Raw genomic sequence first — 20,954 nt, forward strand, 5'->3', positions numbered from 1 at the left:
AACTAAGTTACCCGAGATGGCTAGCATATTGAGCGCGAATAGATCATTTACTCGAAGTTTCTGGTGAACCTGTAGAGATTTTCTGTATCGTCACTTGGCTTTTCCGGAATGGGGATTTCCCCTATTTATTTCACCAACGCAGTTCAAACTTGAAGTTGTCGATCAACTCGCTGTCGCACAGCCATGTGCTAGCGGTTCCCGTTAGCTCCGTTACATACGGTACCCAATTTGAGCGACTGCCCCATGTGAGGCGGTGGTAAGGAGATCAAACCCCGGGCCAGGACAAATCTTTCTTCAACCCCGAAGTTTCTGTGGAAGCTGTTTTGCTTTTCCTAATTGCTACATGGCTACGCTCAGGGGTGTACTAATGATTAATTACACCTTTATTATTTGCATTTCGGCCGCCGCGGTGGCTGAGTGGTTATGGCGCTCGGCTGCCGGCCCGAAAGACGCGGGTTCGATCCTGGCCGTGGCGGTCGAATTTCGGTGGAGGCGAAATTCTGGAGACCCGTGTGCTGTGCGATGTCCGTGCACGTTAAAGAACCCCAGGTGGTCGAAATTTCCGGAGCCCTTTACTAAGGCGTCTCTCATAGCCTGAGTCGCTTTGGGACGTCAAACCCTCATAAACCAAACTAAACCTAATATTTGCATTTAAAGCATGCTTTCTCAATCCCTCTATAACGCATACCCTGAACGTTCCACCTGGGTCTTTCCATCAAACATCATATATGATTTGGCGAAAAGGAACCTAAAAATACGTAAAACTAAGATCCTTTCCGCACCACCTATATTTCCAAAAGCCAGGAAGTCCACCGATAACCTCTCCGGAACAGCTTACATAATGCGATACAGCGCGAATAAAGACGGGGACGAAGCGAGACAAGACACCACAGCGCTGTGGTGTCTTGTCTCGCTTCGTCCCCGTCTTTATTCGCGCTGTATCGCATTATGGAAAAATACCAACTAGCCCGATCTGCCACTCTTGCCAGCTGACATAATGTTCATTTGCTTAATGTAACAGCTATGCCTGGCACATACGCATAAAACACGGGTATGCGCTCAATATTTATTCTGCGCAAAAGAAAACAACCAGGAAAGCATATTCAGGCGGATCCCTTCAAATTACTAGAGCATTAGGGTCTGAAATTACGCTCCCTACCAAAGCCCTCTCTTGCAATCGAAATATGGGTTTTGCAAGCACATTTCTTTATCACGCACGCAGATGTGTTGGCCGTCAGGGAAGTGTACTAAATATCTCATCACGCCCGCATTCTCCCAAGAGGTTTGGCTAACGTACACATACTCAATTGCGGTTGCTCATAGGCTGGATACCTCGAAAAACTAGTATTACAGTTAAAGAGCTGACTCATCAGCTCACACCAGAAATTCACACCCGTGCAGCTGCGATACAATTTCAAAGCAGCCGTCTTGTGACGAAGCGCTCCGCCAAATAAGAAATTATCATTCGCTAACACGAACCTTAGAATGCTGCCTGCCACCCCTCTTGGCTTGGTTGTCTACCACACTTGGCAAAACACTTCGCAAAATGCAAACTCATTATGCATTTCCTCCTATATTATGCGCAGCATTAGATGCCCCTGTCGGAAAAAAAGTGCCCGTGCCGTCAGCCCTGTTTTCTGCACCCGCCGCCTACAACTGCCCATCGGTGTCAGGTGGCACAGCGGAGAGAAGATCCCCCTTTCCGCTTTTTTTAGACGAGAAGAGGGAGAGGCCCCACGGTGGCAGCCACGGGAAGAGCCTGGTGGCTGGCTAGCGCAGAAGGTGGATCATGAGGAGGAGGGTGAACTGAGAAGAGGAGGGGAGGGATCGGAGGGGCGCGCACGCGCTGGATGCCTCACTTCCGTTCAAGCGGTAGTGTGGCAGCTTCCCGTTACAGTTAAACGGCGCTGTGCTGCGCCTTTGAGTGGAAACCGCGCCTTCACCCAGCGGCGTACAAGGCATCAAAGCCGTGCGGCGAGATGAACAGCAACGCCTTCGGAGAACGCGGCCGCGGGAGGCGGGATATCCTGCTCGCGAGGGGAAAACAAGTAGAAGCACACAAGTCTAAAGAAGTACATAATAATGCAAGTGTGCAATGCTGGTGGATGTAAAAAAATGTTATCGATGTGCAGTGCCACGCAATGGGGAATGAAAGTGTCGGATCGGCCCAACGATCACCAGTCGATTTTATTATGCGACAGCTTCAAATCCTCACCTAAGCAGCAAGCCGGCGGTGACCATCAGGCATCGTACTGAAAAGTTGATGGGATGACGGGCAGCGAGGTCATCACTGGCGTCATCAGACCGGAACATGCCAATTGGCTTGAGGAAATTGACGTCGCCAGATCCGAAATAACGTCATCAAACCAAGTTGATATTTGCGAGGCCTACTCTTGCCAGCCATAGCAGGTGGCGTAGAGTTAAAGGTCGGGAAGAGCAAACTTGGTGTCGCAAGCCTCAGCAGTAACTTCTGGCGAAGGCATCAGCTGCTTCAGATGCTATCTCATTGCGGATACATCAAGAATTTAAGTGTCCATGTGTTTTGTTCCCTGCATCTTATGGTGCCCGCCATCTTACTCTAAATGACCAGAAACACAAGCAACCAAGGCACATTGCCTACTCACAATGGCCAGGTAAGTCTAGCACTCTCTTTCTCCTAATAACCTCCCCCCCCCCCCTTTCCTGCTGCGCTAGGTCTGTATCGGATCAGATGAACCTGCTGGGGCAGTACCAGGAATTGTGCACTACAAGTGCTAATTGCTCATTTGTCGGTTGTGTGGCGTCGGTTGTGTTGTTCTCGAATCACGTGATCACTTGTACATCATGTGACCACAAACTGATCACGTGATTCATAAACTTATTTCTCAGAATGCAGAACCTGGGAATCTGGTTCTTAGAGTCACGATGTCATTACTCCTGTCTCTGACTGGTACTGAAAATTGACGACGTCATTAGTGCAGTGTCTCAACAGAATACACACTTTTCTTCAATTAGCATAAAAATAACCATACCTTTTTATCTGATGACAGAAACTGCCCACAACAGCTTCGCTATAATAACGCATTCGCTAGTTTCGCAACTGTCCTGCGATTTTTTCTCAGCGCAACTGCCCTGCTCTAAATGATATGTTGTTACCACCCTATCTCTCCATCCGGGGAAGCTGGCGATTGTCTCTAGTGTTCTATCTGCCCTCGATGGCACCGACGCTAAAATTTTCAAAGAGATTTTGAACTAGTTTTTATCTTGTCCATTGTTAATGTGTTCCATGTCATAATATTTCGTCCCTGCCGGTGCACTGTACAGGTGGCGACCGACGTAATCGGAACACGCTATGCCCTCCTGACGCTGTTCACGCTTTACCTATTGGGAATTTGGGGGTATGACACGTGCAGGCTTCTAGTGGCCGCTGGTTAAGTTTCATACGGACACATGTATAAGGCTCTTTGAATGTTAAAGGGACTATGCAAAGAATTCAAAGTCGCTTGTAAATGTTTTCTATGTTTACAAATGATGCTAATGAGCATTCACACCAAATATAAGTCTTCGGAACTGAGCCGGCAATTTATTATAATTAAAAAAAACGTGTTTTTTTTTAATTTCACGGGCCGGTTGGTGTGCTCGTAGTGACCGATTTCGGAACTAAAACCGTGTGGACGAAAGATGTCACACTTCCCATGACGTTGCCAGGCCACCACACGCTGTCATTCGCTGGAGCCACGGCACCCACGACGTCACGGGCACACTACCGGTAGCCATGGAAATCGTCTGCTCGTGCCGCCGCGCGACCCTCTCGGGCAAGCGCGAGCCAGGCCATTGCATTCGCGCATATGGTTTCAATTTTCCTCTGCCGCCTCCTTCTGTCGGGAGTTCCGGAGTCACTCGCACGGCTCTTCGTGGGCACGCATAGGGCTCGACGCCCATCACGGCCATGAGAGCGAGCAGTCGCACCTCGAGGTCCAGGTTTATTACTGCTAACTGCAACAGACGGCAAGCAAAGAAACCCAACGCGCGTCGCAATCCAGGAAGGTTAAGAGAGACCGGAGAGATGCCCCTACGCCGCCGACGCTGCGGTTAGGGTGCTAGGAGCGACAACCGGAAGTTGCAAAGCGAACGTCATCTGATGACGTATTCAAAGGCGGGGCCCAGTCCCAGACCTTTTTTCTTTATTTTTGTCTGGTACGAGTTGAGGAAGGAGAGGAGGAGCGTAATTTTTAATCGTCTATATCTTCGTTGTTACAGATGCTAGCTTAAAAATTCTTGCGTTGGGGTGACGAGTGATGAAATGCCTATCTCTCGTCTGCTTTACATAATCTCAATTAATTTATTGCATTGTCCCTTTAAGAGGATAGGTGTCATTAAGCGGAGAACCCAGTAACGTGTCCCACTTACATACGTCTCAACCTGCGCTTTCGGCTGAAAACGTGTACAGCACTCACGGTTGTAGGCGGCGCTTTCCATCTCTTCCATATCAATTTCTTCGCTGCTGCAGTTCGTGGGGTTGATGACCAGCTTCGCTTGCCCGGCGAGAGCGAAGGCTCCAAGGCGGCGGCCACCATTCAGTTCCCTCACCTGTTTGAGCAACGAAAAGATATATTCATTACATTGGGTCGACGTTTACAAGCGGTCAATTAGCACCTGGTTACCGCGAGAGCGACTTTGAGTGTATTTTTTTGACCCCAGAAAGTCCCACGTTAGAACAACACTTGCGGGATGGGTATGGGTACATCAGTAGGTGACGAAAGGAAAAAGAAAAAAACAAGATTGTGCTTAATTCCTCCTATTGCTAACTACGAAAAAAAAAATTACCGTATTGAGCTAAGGAAATAAACGCTTGCTCATACTGAGATCATTTTCGATAACGGTGAGAACGCTCAAAGCAATGAACTAGATTGCTTTCTGCAAGTCTTATTTATAAAGGAAGACGCGATCTTTTTTGGAGCCAACGTGAAATGTGTGCTCATGAAACAACAATGGTTCTGGTTCACATAGGGCCTGGATTTATTTCATCTTTTGGGGATACTGAATTGCATAACAAATACTAAAGCAATCTTCCCACCCGCTAGAACAACTTTAAGAAACCAACAGTTTAGATGTGGAAAATCCCCACAGCTTGGGAACTAACACCAGCTCGTCCGTAGGTATTGCTGCAAAGACCACATTATCCAAATGCGTCACTCTCTTTATCGTACACTACATCTGGAATAGACGCTCCATATCAGCAGTTCAAAACAATGCTCTCGGCTTTAGAGAGGTGCGCCTGTAGGCGACGTTTGCAGATGTTTAGTTTTATTGTAATCTAAAATTGTTACAATGCATCTCAGTTAACCTTGCCAAGTTTTATTTGTATAGTCCCTGAAGATGCCTTTTTCGTGCTTTCAAACATCAATCTGCTCCTGGCCGGCCATATGGCGACTAGTTTGAAGTAGCCCTCACATACAAGTAGCCGGTGATGTTAGTACGAAAGCACTTATACGTTAACCAACATCGACCAATTAACTTTCACCGTAAGTTCGCCGTATGTGCCTCCGTTTAGCGTACGTACGATCTTGTGCCGTTGCCTAGCAACCCGAGTTATTGCCGAGCTTGCTAAGGTAGGCCAGGTACTCAGGCATCTCTTAACCGCTGCGCCACTGTGCTGGCAGGGGTATGAGGATTCAACACCATCTATGAATGTTAAGTAGAGAATGACTAATTCTGCATATATGGGCATGAACCCTCTAAATATATCAGGCCATACCCTTAAGGCGGACTTTAAGTTCCCCCTCTAATTGAAGAACGAACAGCTGCTTTCGCACGTCTGCTCGGTTTAACTACGTTAAACTACGTTAAACCCATACCAATTTCTGTCTCTTCTTTTTAATTGGGACCCAGAAGCCTGCAGAGCTTGTCAGTGCTTTTCTCGTGGTATCCTCTTTCTTCCTCTACTTTCCCTCTTACCGTTTTTTTTTCGTTAATGAACTTCCTCTTCACTAGCTTCTTTCCTTCCCTCTACAACCCTAGGCTAAATCGAGACTTTACCATCCTGTGGTCGCTAAAACGCACCTCTCCGAGGACCTCCACATTCTACACGATGCCAGGGTGAGTACATACTATGAAGGCTATTGCATTTTTATCCTCACCATTGCGGCTGTTCCAAGTCCACGTCCTATTAAATCGTTTTTGAAAGAAGGTATTCATGATTCATTAATCACTGCTCTCTCCGTACTCTTAGGGCCTATCTAAAGTCACCTACTGCCTTGTCTAAAGCGTGCTTCTTCCCTACCTTGGCACTGAAGTGGCCCATCTGAACAGTATACTATATCTTTACTTTGCTCAATGCAGATTCCACATCTTCATAGAAGCTTTCGATGATCTGGTCATAATAGCCGGGTTTAGACGTCTAGACCTGTACCACCTTCAGTTTGTACCTCTTATCAAACCTAATTGTGATAACTGCCACCCTCTAGTTAATAATATAGGATTACTCTATGTTCCAAGCTATGTCCTGATTGATTGATTGATTTATTTTTATTTATTTATAAGAGCGCCGCCAACCTGAGTACCAGGATTTAAGCAGGAGTAGGCACACACGACATAAATAGCATGAAGAGCATTTCATGCAGGGGATCGTAACAGATGCTACAGACAAATCAGCACACACTAGCGAGTTGTATGTTAATTGTAAACCCAAGAACATACTTCAGGGCAGGGGAAAAAGCATGATAAATTAGAATAAAGGCAATGCAACATGACTCAATGATCTCAACCAGAAAAGTAAAGGCAAATAACAATACGGTGATCACACTTTGATATTCAGGACAGCGCGCGAGAGAATAATGATACATTTGCACATTGCACATCAGCAGATAAGGCATTCCACTGGCGAGGAGTTCTTGGAAAGAATGGCTCTTCAAAAATATTAGTCTTGCAGGTATATTCTCTAAAAATTTTTTGGGTGACAGGAATGTGTTGCACGCGGATTAGCGGTATCGATGTAAAGTGTTTTATTATTAGCGAACTGGTCGTGATAAAGCAAGAAAAAAGTTTCTTCCATTCATGACAACGCCTTGAAGCCAGGATTTCCAAGTTTGCGTCAAGTAAGAGCAGGGACGGAGATGTGCGCCAGTTATATGCGTTAAAAATGAATCTTACTGATTTCCGTTGTATCTTTTCAAGTTTAGTGATATTCTTTTGTGTGCAGGGGTCCTAAACAGCTGCAGCGCATTCCTGTATTGGTCTGATGTACGTTTTATATGCTAGTAGTTTTATGTCGCGTGTTCACTTTGCCAGTGTTCTCAGGTACCCGACCTCTTTCATTGCCTTTTTTTGACACATTGTTTGTGATGCTTCCATCTGAAGTAGTTGGTAATTATTACACCGAGATATTTATAACTCGATACTATATCTAAAGCAGCGAACGTCATTGCTACAGCTTTTTGCGATTTATGGTGATTGACCTGCGTTGTACCATTCTTGTATTTTGGCCAGCGAAGTATTTAAACCAACATGATCTTCGGAAATACTGATTTCATTGTAAATTATGGAGTCCAAGAACCGACCCCTGAGGAATTGTGGACTCAAGTAAAGCAGGTCTAGAGGAGGCACAATCAATCTTTACGTTCTGACGACGGCACGAGAGATCAGCTTCAATCCACGCTATCAGGGTATCATTTTTAAGCAGCGATTTTAGCTTTAACATTAGTTTAGCATGAGACACATGTTCGAAAGCTTTCTCGAATTCTAAAAACTAATCTAGGTCTGGCTGTGTGTTATATTGTGATTTCAGTTTCGAGGCCAAAGAACTACTCGCCTTAAGGGGCGGTGTATTAGTGGCGCTGCATCTATTTAAGGCGCCGCGTTCTGAAGAAAGGGGCTCTCAACATCGCGTATGCGTCCGTGTCTCTCTCTCTCTCTCTTCAGGCCGCCATCCCAGCGTGCCCCAACGTGTGCCGGCTTGGCGTTCGTGGCGGCCACGTAGACACAACATTTTGGCGACGAGGATCCAAAATCCACATGCATTGGGACTACGCGTAAGTGAGGAAATTCTACGCACCTCACCACTACGCCTACTGCTTCTGCTGCCCTTCCTTCAAGCAGAATTTTTGCACTTTGCTGCTTTTCGACGCTACTGCGGCGTCTTCTGGCCGGCTGTCCCGAAGCCTTGGTTCCGCCTGCTGCTTCTAGATGAACATGGCAATTCTTCCGCCACCCTTCTTGTCATATCCCGGCGGACCGGCTATTCCTTGGCTTAAATGGCGACGTGTTTTTCAGGCTTACGTTCACGCCGCCGCAAAGACCGCTACGCCGGACCGCAAGAAAGCGCTTCTGCTCAACGCGCTCGGGGCAGAAGGCACCAGTATCTACTGCAGCCTCGTCGAGGAAGAGTCGCAGGCTGGAACCGACGTGGGGACTGGCGACTCCGAGGCACCGTACGTATACAATGCGGCGCTTCAAGCACTAGACAAACCCTTTCATGAAGAAGAAACTAATATTGCAGCCGTGTACATTTAAAACGCAGAGTGCCGAGTCCTGCTGAGCCAACCACCGAATACAATCTAGATGTCCAACGGCTCGCCAAATCGTGCATGTTTGACATCGCTACCGACATCATGGTGCAAGATCTAATCCTTTGCGGCTGGCAGTCGCACCACCTCGGCTGCCGGTTCATTCAAATCGGCGAGAATTTCACCATCAAGAAGGCAATGGAGATTGCTCAGCAAGAGGAAAGCACCGATAAAATAATGCAGGAGCTCGGTGTTCTAAAAGGAGGCACCGTTTCACAGCGTCGGCAGCCACAAGATGACGGAGGCGACCCGCCTCATCCTCGGCGAGACTTTCAAGATGGCGGTCTTTCCAGTCCTGTTCTAGTCCAAGATGGCGGTTTCCTTCTCCTCCCATCTTCACTTCAAGATGGCGGCCAACAGACCGGAGCTTCCCACCTGACCGGGTAGCGATGGCGGACGCCCAGAGAGAGGAGGCTGGCCTCCCCGTCAGGAAAGGAGGCAACCGCCGTCTCCGCGCCGTCGGCTTGACCCGGCAGCTGTTTCCGCTGGGGCTCGCCGGATCACTAGGGGAATTTTCCGGGTTGTCCTGCTCGCCACAAATACTGCCAGACATGTGGGGAAAAGGCGCATTTCTTCCAACTGAGCCGTTCATCAGAAGATACGGCGGGAACCATCAATGGACTGGAGACTCAAGAAGGTACTATTACAAATACATTGACTTTCCTCATTGTCAATGCCCTGCCACTTATGCGTATTCCCCTTCAAGTTAATAATGTGACCCTCCCCTTCATGATCGACACCAAGACAGTCGTCTCTATCATGAATGTTCGGGACTACGAGACGTACATTTCACGTATCCGCCTACTTCAATCGCATTTATTCATCCAGAACTACTGGGAGCAAGTGGAGAAAAACTTGGGATTTTTCTCCACAACCTTCAAGTTTCAAGATTAGTCTGCTGCGGTAAACTTCTATGTCACGGAACGCGGTTTACCACTTCTGGGACTTAACGCTATTAAGTCATTCAAACTCATCATCAGTAAAACTCTGTCCTGTGCACAGGTCACTCCTTCGTCTGCAGTTCCGCTCAAAACACCATTGGAATTCAGTCATCTCTTCACACCGGAATTGGGTCTGGTAAAAGGCTACGTGCATCAGGTAACTCGGCGACCAGGCGTACAACCGGTGGCATGCAAGCTGCATCGACTTCCTTCAAACTCCTCTTGCAGTCCTCCTGTAGTAAGAACTAGGGTGTTCCATACACAACAGTACGTGAAACAAGACGTGGATGTAAAGAGGGGGAGCAAACCCTCCATGTATACAGATTGTGAGTAGAGTAGGGATACGCATTCCAGGGAAATGTCCTAAGTACAGAGATCACTTTACAATACTGTCTAAGGTATTGCAATTAGTCCTTGTGCATGCAGAGTGCTACACTAAGTCCTCTGACAATGCTCCTTTGTTACAGCAAAGCTCTCACTCCCTTTCATATGATTCCTACCTTGGTAGCTATCCTCATTCCCGCAGTGCAATCTTCTTCAGTCGGAAGGCGGGATGATCAGGTACGCATTGAAATTCCGACTAGCGTGCCCCAGTCAAAATGCTACGCATACAGCACCGACTGGTGAGCGTTTCACAGGATCTGAGGGTTCTACATCTGGCTGTGGTGCCCAGCCAACATGAAGTTTTTCTTTCGCCTGATAGGAGTGTAACTGACCCTGTCCTGTCAAGCTGGCTTCTGGCAGCTTTTTCTGCAGGCTTCCTGCATCATGTAATGTGATGTGAATAAACTTCTTCTTCTTCTTCTTCTTCTTCTTCTTCTTCTTCTTCTTCTTCTTCTTCTTCTTCTTCTTCTTCTTCTTCTTCTTCTTCTTCTTCTTCTTCTTCTTCTTCTTCTTCTTCTTCTTCTTCTTCTTCTTCTTCTTCTTCTTCTTCTTCTTCTTCTTCTTCTAAAGGCTCAATACAGGCACCTTCACAACGAATCACTGATGTTCCCAGTCCCCATGCTTTCTTTGAAACACCCAACGCTCAGGTCTCTGAGCCTTCGTGCTCACATGCAATTCTTCATAAGTCCTCGCTCCCTGCTCTGCCTGAGCGGTGCGCCACTAAATCTTCGGACTGGTTTGAATCTTTTCCCTCGTCTTCAAAGTCGTCTGAGGAGCACTTCAGTGAGCGGGGAAGCTCAGATGTCAAGCAGCTATCTCCGCCCCCAGTTTGCCTGGTGGGTGCTTAGCTGAGCAGCAAAGCTTAAAAGCAACTTCGCAGCTTTTGTTAGCACCTATAGAGGGTACGCACCTTCATGTACCGCAGATGTCTCGGCGGTCAAAAAGGCGGCGCCAGAAACCGCGCCAGTTAAATGATTTTGTTCCATGATTATGTGTCATGTGTTACTCGCATTTCCATGTGCCACACCTAGACAGGTGGTCAGATGTGTTTGTGGGTGGCAGTGCCCGGTGTTGCCACATTTTCATTTTTTGTTTTACCGAGTGCTTTATTTTGTGCTTTTTCTTCAACAAGGGGCTAAAGAGTTGGCAATTACAATTTCAAAGAAATGTATATCATTAATAGATGTATAATGATGTTGCTTCCTCGACCTTCTGTTTAAAAAAAACTATTACTATTGTATAATAAATTCCTTTAACAAGTGTATAAGGTTGCTCCTTCTACAATCAATTTCAAAAAAGAGGGGGATGATGCTATATCGTGGTTTCGGTTTCGAGACCAAAAAATTACTCGTCCAAGGAGGCAGTCTATTAGCGCCGCGTTCTGAATAAAGGGGCTCTCAACGTAGCGTCTGCGTCTGCGACCCTGTTCCTCCCTCTTTAGGCCGCCGTCCCGGCGCGCCCCAACTTGCTCCGGCGTGGCGTTCGTGGCGGTCACGTCGACACAACCCTATGCTTATTTAATACTGCTGCAAGATCGTGAACTGTTGACTAGTTGGGTTATTGTGGACGGGCCCTTTCGAAACCTGTGCTGCTGCATATCAGTTACTTTGTTTCTGTCAAGAAAAACAGAAATATACTTGGAAATGATAAGCTCCAGTAATTTGGCGCAAGTGCACAACAGTGAAATGGGCCTAAATGATGCGGGTTGAGACAGGTCGTTAGTTTCTAAGATAGGTGTTATTTGGGCGTATTTCCATTCGGATGGAAGTTCGCCGCATGCCAAGTATTTCTTAAAAATGAGGGTCACGTATTTTCCGCCCCATTCGGGATATCTTATAAAAAAACAGTTTGGTATCCCATCTGCACCATGTGATTTCTTAACATCTAGGTTGAGTAAGGGCCGTGGTACGATTGTTTTTAAGCGGTTTTTAACAGGATTACTTGTCTCCTGAGTGACAGCGATGGCGAGCACAATCAGCTGTGTATTGACAGTGTAGAACGCTTCCCAGATTTCCTTATTCCTCCTTACGTTTTACACTAACAAAAATTTATTTGCTGACATATAGACGCATATTTGCACCTTCCTCAGTGATCGGCTAGGTTTCCTGGCCCACTTATCCTTTCACATTTGTGTGGTCACGACAGTACTATTCCTGCACAGATTCAAAGCTGCAATAACAAGGCTTATTTAAGTTCTTTTAAATGTGCTAAGCATTGTTGCACGATGGTTGGTTCTGCAATACCGACGTTGCCCTGTTTCTGAGAGTCCTGTAGTATCAATGGAACCATTGACCTCCCAAGGCAAAGACCACATTTAATTTGAACCCATTCCTTTACTTGAATGAAATGGCTGTTGCTGCTTGCATTAGCAGATTCCCCGCTTTGCACCGGCGCCTAGTTCTGTTCTTGCCCGCGGCGCATGCCTGAATCAGGAGTGTTGCTTTTTTTTCTTTTCTTCTGCGGTGTACTCAGTATAAAAGGTGTTAACCTAGCATTGCGGGCTGCGGGTAGGCATACGTGAGGTAATAATATAAGCAAGCGGTTCAATTGTTTTATTTTTAAGCAGGTTATTTCATTTTGTTCAAGGAGCAATCCAAGCCAGAATGTGAGTCGCTGAGCACCGACAGTGATTTTTACACAAGAAAGAGAAGCTCTTTGGCAACTAGAAAATGTTTGAGCTGGTTAAAGGTCAGTGTGCCTGGCAGTCCAGAGGTTACCATAACAGTCTGTGCAGATAGCGGGGCAAGCATTGTGATGGCAATTCCAGTGTACAAGAATGGTATATGATTCAGGCAGCGTTCGATTTATCTGCTCAAATCCAAAGTTTTAAGTATTTCCCCTCAGCACATTAATGGGACAAGAACACATGCGACAATGAGCTGTACGCATTTTCACTCTGTCCACTCTGATCAGCAAGTTTCAATTTTAGCAAAGCGTAAGTGCATTGAAAAAAGTTTTTTCCACAGAAACGCTGTTAATAGTTTGAGTTCATATTAACGAGGAATGCCCTTATGAGGAATGGCTGCTTATGTGAAAGTACGGTTAATGTCTTTAGTTCTGATGGGGACACAAGCAATTGATCTGTGCTATTTTGAACACGGGACTAAAGAAGTACATTTATCTTGCAAACTATGAAGATGATTAGAAGGATGTGTTGTATGGCAAAGTAGTTTGTTGGTTGAAGAATAGCGATTGCCTTTACCTGACATCACTTAATACAGCAGACTGCGAATTGAGCCTTCTGGAGCTGGTAAAGGTATGTTAGGAACAAAGACGACGAAAAACAACACCACTGCACACAGTAGCAATTCTTGCTCTGTTGTCCTCGTCCCTTAGCACAGTTTCAACATGCAAACTTACTGCCGGTCCACCGACAGTAAACTCGTACCAAGTTTTGTGAAATTTGCAGAAAACATCAACAGGACCGAAAGCACAGTGTACGCATATCTAGTGCATACTGTGCAGCTAGCTTCCTGCATCATCATAGCTTGGCCCCTTTATGTTTCTTACCCATCATTACCCAGCACCTATGGCCCTATTTATGTCATTACCCTGTGCTGCAAATCACCAAACACATTTTGTACTCTTTCCATGCTAGATTGTTTTGGCCCATTAAGCTGTTTCATCCAAGTTGGCAAGCTTTTAGAAAACATTCCTGCAATAGCCAACTTGTTCTTGTTCTTCATGACATGCACCTTACTGCAATATCCCCCTCGATGCTTTTTTTCTTGGCTTTGAAAAAGCATGTGATTCGCTTATTTATGTACGGCTTTTTTGTCGTGCGTTAACTTGTATCCAATAGCTCTAAACTGGATCCAAGGCAGCCGTCGGCAGATTTCTTTTGCTAATTCTTAATCATCCTGCCTTTCTCTGCAATCTTGGATGTCCCCCAAGGCATTGCTCTTGAGCCTCAGCATTTTGCTACCAGCTGTATTAAGGGGTCTGCCATCATGCAATAAATACCCATGTTTTAGCTCTCCAAAACAACAATTTGCATGCTCTAGAATGGCCTGTTTGCTAATGTTACTAAGAATACACTCATATTTTTTTATTTCCAGTAAAACTACATTTTGCCTACTTATAAGTTCTTACCGAGAAAGGTATATTCACTGCATACTGGTTCAAACACTCAGCCATTCACATGGCTCGCAATGTAGCATGGTCTCACCTCATAATCCTTAAACACTCTCCCACAACCTAAGATATTTACACTATAACATGTACTTAGCATCGCCATCTTACAAGTTACTTGCGTTCAGATCCCCTTTGTGGCATCACCTTGGGCCTTCTTACGGCACATGGCACAAACCGATCTTAACTAAAATTCTAAAATGAGTTCAAACCTGAGCCCTCGTTTTATTTTTTCCGACTATCGTTGAAGCTCCAGTTTCACAGCCCCAAAGGTGAATCTTCAAATTTCTTCATGTCGTGCAGAAACTGCACGTTTTTAAACTCTTTACCGTCATATAACAAACTGATCTGTTCTGACTCATGGTTCTTTCTGCACTAGCCGCACTAGTAAAGAGTCGATCACACTTGTCTAGAGTGCTCAAGCGGTGTGCTGTGAGTTTCACGTGTCTATTCGGCTGCTATCCAGGGCAAGTATCATCAGAGAAAGCCAATACCTGCTTTGGAATTTCGCTTTATTTCCTCAGGACGGCACCGCTCGAGCGCTCTAGACAAGTGTGATCGACTCTGTACTGTTGTGCCTCAGTTAGCTCATGCCACTGCATTTCAGGACTGATTTTTGTTTTTGTCTCTTAAGACTGGAATGACCTTCCACCTCACAAGACTTACTAACCTCTGGTCCTTTGAGCTGGTCACTGCAGAAATCCACCCAGTAAATAATGTTCATCCTCTGATTAAAGTGATTCCCCCAAGGCAGAGAATATTTGTAATAAATGAGTAAATACTCATTAACGTCCACCCAAGTGCAGCCATAAGGCCACAAAGAAGAGCTAGAAAGCTTTCCTTTGTAGCCGTATGGCGGTGCTTGGATGCTAATGGTTGATTACTTCTACACAAAGCTGACCACTCAAGTATTGTCATTTAGTACTGTTTAGGTATAATAAATGTTAAAATAAATTGTTCTAATGAAGTGCTTAGTCAATTGCTCCGCTCGGCGAACAAATAAAATGCTCTCTTGAGCGTAATAACTTTCCTCACAGTCTATTTCAAATAATATTGGGGCAGATTTACACAATAGTATTGTCGGACGGCACGCAGTTGCATTTACGCTAACTTGCACACTGTGCACAACCTAGGTCTAGCCAACTGAACCTGTGCACTGAAAAGCTAAGCATGCATTATTGTGCCTATCTGTGCCAGATTTTTTTTTGTTTTTCTCTCTTATCGTATATTCAGCTAAGGAACACACCGCCTTCATAACATGGCTCAGTGAGAATGCTACGAATGCATGTTTATGCATGTGACTTTTATATATTCAGGACAGTGTTAACAGGCCTGTTGGTTCATCTTGAACCCAAAGGTTGTCAACTTCAATTTTCAGCAAAAAGACATCAGTAAAGACAAAAGTAATCACTGCTTTTCTGTTTTTTTCGCATTCTTCGGCCTAACTTCAAATTGGTCTTTTCCAAGTTTTCGATGCCTATCCATGCCTCAATTAATTTCTTTCTTTGAAAACCACAATGACAGTGAAATATGTATATTTTTCTGAAAATGTTGATAGTCGGAAACTGATAGCACACTCTAAAATTCAACACATGTTGAGTGGTATACACATCAGTTAACAGTAAGCAATGCTCACTTTTGCTAGCTAGCTTGGGAACTGATCAACTTTACATTCAATCAGTCTACATTTTACTAATGAGTTAAAATAACTCTTAAAAATTGCTTTAAAGTTGTATCAGAGAACATGCGCATATATGCCTGTCCCATACTTAGATGGCTCAATTTTTATTTCATTTTATTGTGCAACATCATAGATCTCATACCGTAAATCCAAGTTTACAAATTCTGCTTGTGATGTTGGTGTTTGCTCAAGATAACCACATTATAGGGTCATTGTATCTTGTTTCCCTGACTGTACAAAGTATTCTTTCCCAGTCTAAGCCAGGAGCCATTGCAATGTAAACCCTCCACATTGGTTCTTGCATTTCCTCTACCTGTAATCCACTTTACTAGCTCCGACATCTCGTTATGTTTGTAGTAATAGGAAGACATGTGCAAACTTTTATGCAATACAAAGGCACCCACTTTGTTTTCCGCTCAGAGCGACATTTCAGAATGGTTTGGAGTTGCACAGTGTATATGCCAGCTTATATTGTACATGGCAACAATGACATGGCCTTCAGCAGAACTTCCCATACTTGTTTTCAATGGTGTAGTCTGACTTGTGCAACCGCAATATCAGTTCATGAAGGAATGCTAAAGGACTACCTGATGGCCCGCTGTCACTGTGGAGAACAAAGCCTTTTACTACACCTAAGTGATCCATGTCTAAGCCCCTTTTCAGCCACACAGTGCGATTTCTATTTTGGCTTTAATAATGGTCTGAAAAACAACAAAAATAAGTCACTATTGTTGCATTGTTACTGTTCTGTAAAATGCAGAAGTGCTTTAATTACAACTGATTTTACCTGTTCCAAACAGCTGGAAAAGTCATAATTTCTCATGTGCATTTGCGTTTGTGTTTGACGGCAGTGTGCTAAAATGTAAATTTTTAAAGCATACACAATTCAGACACACACACACACACTCAACTCATATATTGAATAGATAAGCATGTCTTTTTGCATTAACAGTCAGCTGATTGTACGTAGCCGGGGGGGGGGGGGGGGGGAGGAAGGGGGGGGGAGTTGTTTACATATTAAAGTGAAAACTGCGCAAATGCTTAGGAAAGGCTTCAAGTGCAATTATTTTTCTCTGTCAGCAATGCAAAAACACTGCAGTGTGCAATTTTGAATAACAACCTAAAAATTTTAACTATGTGTTCTTAATTATTTGAAAAATGTGATTATCCCGGGTGTAGTTACGGTCGCTTGACAGCAGTCTGTACTGTGGCCTGACCCTATCGAGAATTCGCAATAAGGATCGCGTCATTGTTCTGAAATCCTGAGGGTAGCCTAACTTTCAGAGGGGGCAGCCTTCTGTTATTTTGGAAAATCGTCGACCGTTGTGAAAACATCGCGATCGAACGAGGAGGAGTTCGCGATCGCGACGTTACGTGTTTTTCGGTCTCTTGTATATAAATGTCCACATATCGTTTCCCACACTTATCACAGCCTACCACGATTGTACCTTCGATGAAAATCCCGCAGCAAAAAAAAAAAAACGTTGACGGAACGGATGTCTCGAGTACGCCGCAATTAATACGGGCTATTCCTACTGCAAGATATCTGCGTGTTTTGCTATAAGCATGCATGCCTGCACGCCGCACGCGATTAGACGTCAGGCACTACCGGGCGCGCCAATCGGAAAGCTGGGACCATCCGCCTCGCTCGCAAGCGCCAAAGTGATCGTACAACACCTTTCCGCCGCCTCACGTCCGCATGACTGCCGAAAACTGGCGGCCCGCTCGCCAAGCGGGCCTGGCGGAAGCCGCTCCGAAACGATCGTACGACGGCCCTAATAGCGAAATTACACCTTCTTCTTGAGCCCAAACGTTACCAATAGCCGGGAGGTAACCATGGTGGGTAAAATGTGGCTTAAATCCATCATTGCGAGTAAAACGAAGCAAAAATAATAATTAAGTGCGCTTGCAATAGCACTTGGATGGTTGTTACAACATTGTTCAGGCACATACTTTGCAGGGGTTTTTTGGGGGGCAATGTGACGCCAGAACATTCCAGGGGATGACAGTAGAAAATTTTTCAGGCACACATTTTGGTGATGACCTTTTGCCTTCTTGATGCTGTCTTGCCGTAGTGCACGCAAGTCATACATTTTGTTTGCGTTGGCCGCGGATGGGTGTTTCTTATGTTGATTTCTTGCTGATCTCAAATTTCGTCCAAGCCGGCCGATTTGTTTGTTGTTCCAAGGACTGGAATCGCAGTCTTTTGCCTAAAGGGCACGAAGTCAACATTACATTTTAAAACCAACTCCTTGAGAAAGCACCATAGCTGGTCAACCGAATAATTGTTCGAATCGCAGTGAGAAAGAAAGCCTGTGAATGAGCTGTCCAGTGCGTCTAATATAACAACATCGCTAGCACGAGAAAAGAGTGGGAAAACACATTCTTGTCTTCCTTGTTGCGGAAGGATATTCAGTCGCATTGAGAGGCAGGTCATCTTATGATCTGAAATCCCTTCAAAAATTTGAGTTTAAGGGTTTCGTCAAAGAATGAATCTGCTGACAAGAAAAAAGTATGATGTAGATAACGCGTCGGTCTGAATTCGGGTGGGTTGTTTCACTAACTGAGAGAGGTCATGAAATAAGATAAAAATGACAAGTGGTTCTCCTTCTCGGGGGCATACGGAAAAATTCGTTGGAGGCACTTATATATCTTTTTACTGCGGGAAGGCGAAAGCGAGTGGGAAGGGGGCAGTTTGCTCACAGTCCAGTTTGAAGGTTGTGATCACGTGACAGGGTCACGTGACCTAATTGACCTAGATGTAACGGACGGACAAGGTCACGTGACCTAGGATTCAACGGACGGACACCGCGAGGTCACGTGGCCGGACGGACGGTCACCGCGAGCATGAGCCATTAAAGGCTTTCGCCCCAAAATCGTCGGCCCAATTTATGGACGGCACGTTGAAATCACTATCGAGCAGTATGCTACACGATTGATTTCTACACGAACACAAAAATTTATTCAGTTGCTTAAAAAATGTGTCATCGGTGCCTGGTGGTCGATAAAATCCTCTTATCACATATCGGCTTCTTCCAGGAATACCTTCATGATAACGGATTCTGTTTAGGCAATATCTGTTAATCTTGTCACCTGCAGTGACTCCAGAAATAAGACTGCGACGCCGCCACCACTAGTGTCTCTGCCATTTCTATATATACGGTAACCAGATGGGCTTATTTCAGAGTCGCTTATACCAGAGCTTAACCAGCTTTGATGATTATGATCATTATGAATTTTTTATGGTGCAAGAGCATCTATAGCCAAAGAGGGCCATGGCACAAGTTATTTTTAATTTCTCAAAGTGGGCTCACAGACCCATTCCCCAAGCATTTCACTCTGAATAAGCCGAGCACCAGACGTGGGGAAGGTTGTACCCTTTGTATCACCGGTGGGTGCCCGGCGGCACTGGGGATCGAACCAGGTTTCTGTTAGTACCACAATGTGTGGGTCATGTGCAGTTACGATGCTTTATAAATCGGCTGCTATGCTTATTACGCAGCGGGCGTTAACGTTAATGCACCGAAAACTTTTTGGTGTAACGCTCCGATTTCATTCTGGCTGTTTTGAGCCAGCTATTGTATTCCTTTTGTTTTGCACGCGGTCCCATTCAAGCAGTTCGTCATCAATCTTTATCTTGTTATAAAGGAGGTTAACTTTGCTACCGGCCAGCTTTGCTGATCAGCACTGTCGCAGAGAAGGTTTCTAACTTGCCTCGTGGCTAACGAGTAGTTCTTTGAGGCAGAGATCTATTTTCCTTTTACCTTAGAACAGTTTTGCAGGACTTTTTTTTTCGCGGGGGTCAATGAACTTAAGTTTTACAAGGCGGGGTTTACTGCTTTGTCTGCGTCCAATTCTATTGATTTGTGCTCTTGATGATACATGAACTCCCAGAGTTTCCTGTAATTTTTTTTTTCAACTATTGAGGAATCCCAAGCCTAGTTCTAGTCTTTTCTCTAATCTACGATAGCAAAGGACAATCCCGTCCTTTAGCACTGCCACCAAAATCAACGAAAAAACCGTTTCTATGGATTCCTTCAATATTTATGCAGGTCTATATTATGTGCGTACACGGTACAATTTTGCACGCCACAGTTTGCTCCAAGTCTTCAGCACGTCTTCCACAATAAAGAGGAAAGTAACACATCTCCGCATGCAGAAAAAAAATGACCTCGATGCCAAGTTTTGTACGCAATGTTTTGTTTAGAAAACCTACAAGAGCAATACGTATGCTTCATTAGTGCTTACTAACAACTCGAACGCACACCCCAAATAGCCATATGCCAAGTAGAACATTGCCATTTTGATGACTTCAATTACCGTGCACAAACTTATTGAGGACAAGAACCTGCTCACGTACCTTTCTTGTGATGGCCGTAGCAAAAGCAATCCCTATGCGAAAGGCCTTGTCATTTATTATTCGGGGAGCATCCAGGAGGAAGTAGAGGAAGTGGCTGGGCCTTGATGAGTAGGGCGACGGCAGTCTTGCGGTTGACATCAGAAACACTTTTTGAAGCCTTTCAACAAGCGCTGTTAGAACCTCATGTGCTTTGTCGAAGTAGTACTTGTCTGTTGGAGAAGAGCGGATACAAAAAAAAAAAACACTTATCAGCTCCAGTAAGTGTTGTGCGGAGTAGACGGCTTTCAAATGAGCAGGGCTTCGCAATAAGGTGTTACTGTTGAATATCTCAATGATCTCTCCACGTAAAACGACATATCCTTGTACATCGTCGCTCTAACTCGAGCATGATTCCAAGCCATATCTAATAGAGTGCCTGCTCTTTTCACGTTGCGCAAGCTATTCTACTGGATTTACTGTGTTGCTTCTCTGATGTATGTATTGGCTCCGTGTTCATTCTTGGACCCCAGACATTATTCGCTTCTTAAGAACACAGCCCATAGCTGATATAACTGCAGCCTCTTTTCAGATCGGCAAAGCAGTATAGTGCCCTACTACCTTCCAGCCATCATGCCATAGCGCCACCCCCACCCCTATATTAAATAGATATCATGTCACAATGACCGAACATCCGCCTTTTGTAGATCGTTGTTTACACCCACCCCCTCGAAATGCTGTCCCTACCATGCTGATTTTTCTATTTCCACATATTGAATCAATTTCAATGACATTTCATTCCTGGAGAGTATTCGTCAGCTACCTCGCTGCAAGTGGTGACTGTACAGGTTTGTGAAGCTCAGGTAGCCGTTCCAACGCACAAAAGCATGTATGAAGACACTCACGCGCAATGGTATGCAAAAAAACCACGCACAATT

General features: G+C 45.1%; 1 protein-coding gene across 1 annotated transcript in view; it reads right to left on the bottom strand.

The window, feature by feature from the left end:
* Nucleotides 1-20,954, bottom strand: part of LOC144098155 (sushi, von Willebrand factor type A, EGF and pentraxin domain-containing protein 1-like) — a 112,868-nt gene that overhangs the window by 54,163 nt on the left and 37,751 nt on the right. The window contains exons 11-12 of the mRNA XM_077630682.1: nt 20,041-20,249; nt 4,437-4,569 (exon numbers count right to left, since the gene is read on the bottom strand). Of these exons, the coding sequence (XP_077486808.1) occupies nt 4,437-4,569; nt 20,041-20,249 (342 nt within the window). The remainder of the gene's footprint in view (nt 1-4,436; nt 4,570-20,040; nt 20,250-20,954) is intronic.

This window comes from Amblyomma americanum, chromosome 7 (assembly GCF_052857255.1).
Source record: "Amblyomma americanum isolate KBUSLIRL-KWMA chromosome 7, ASM5285725v1, whole genome shotgun sequence".
NCBI classification, from domain to species: domain Eukaryota; kingdom Metazoa; phylum Arthropoda; class Arachnida; order Ixodida; family Ixodidae; genus Amblyomma; species Amblyomma americanum.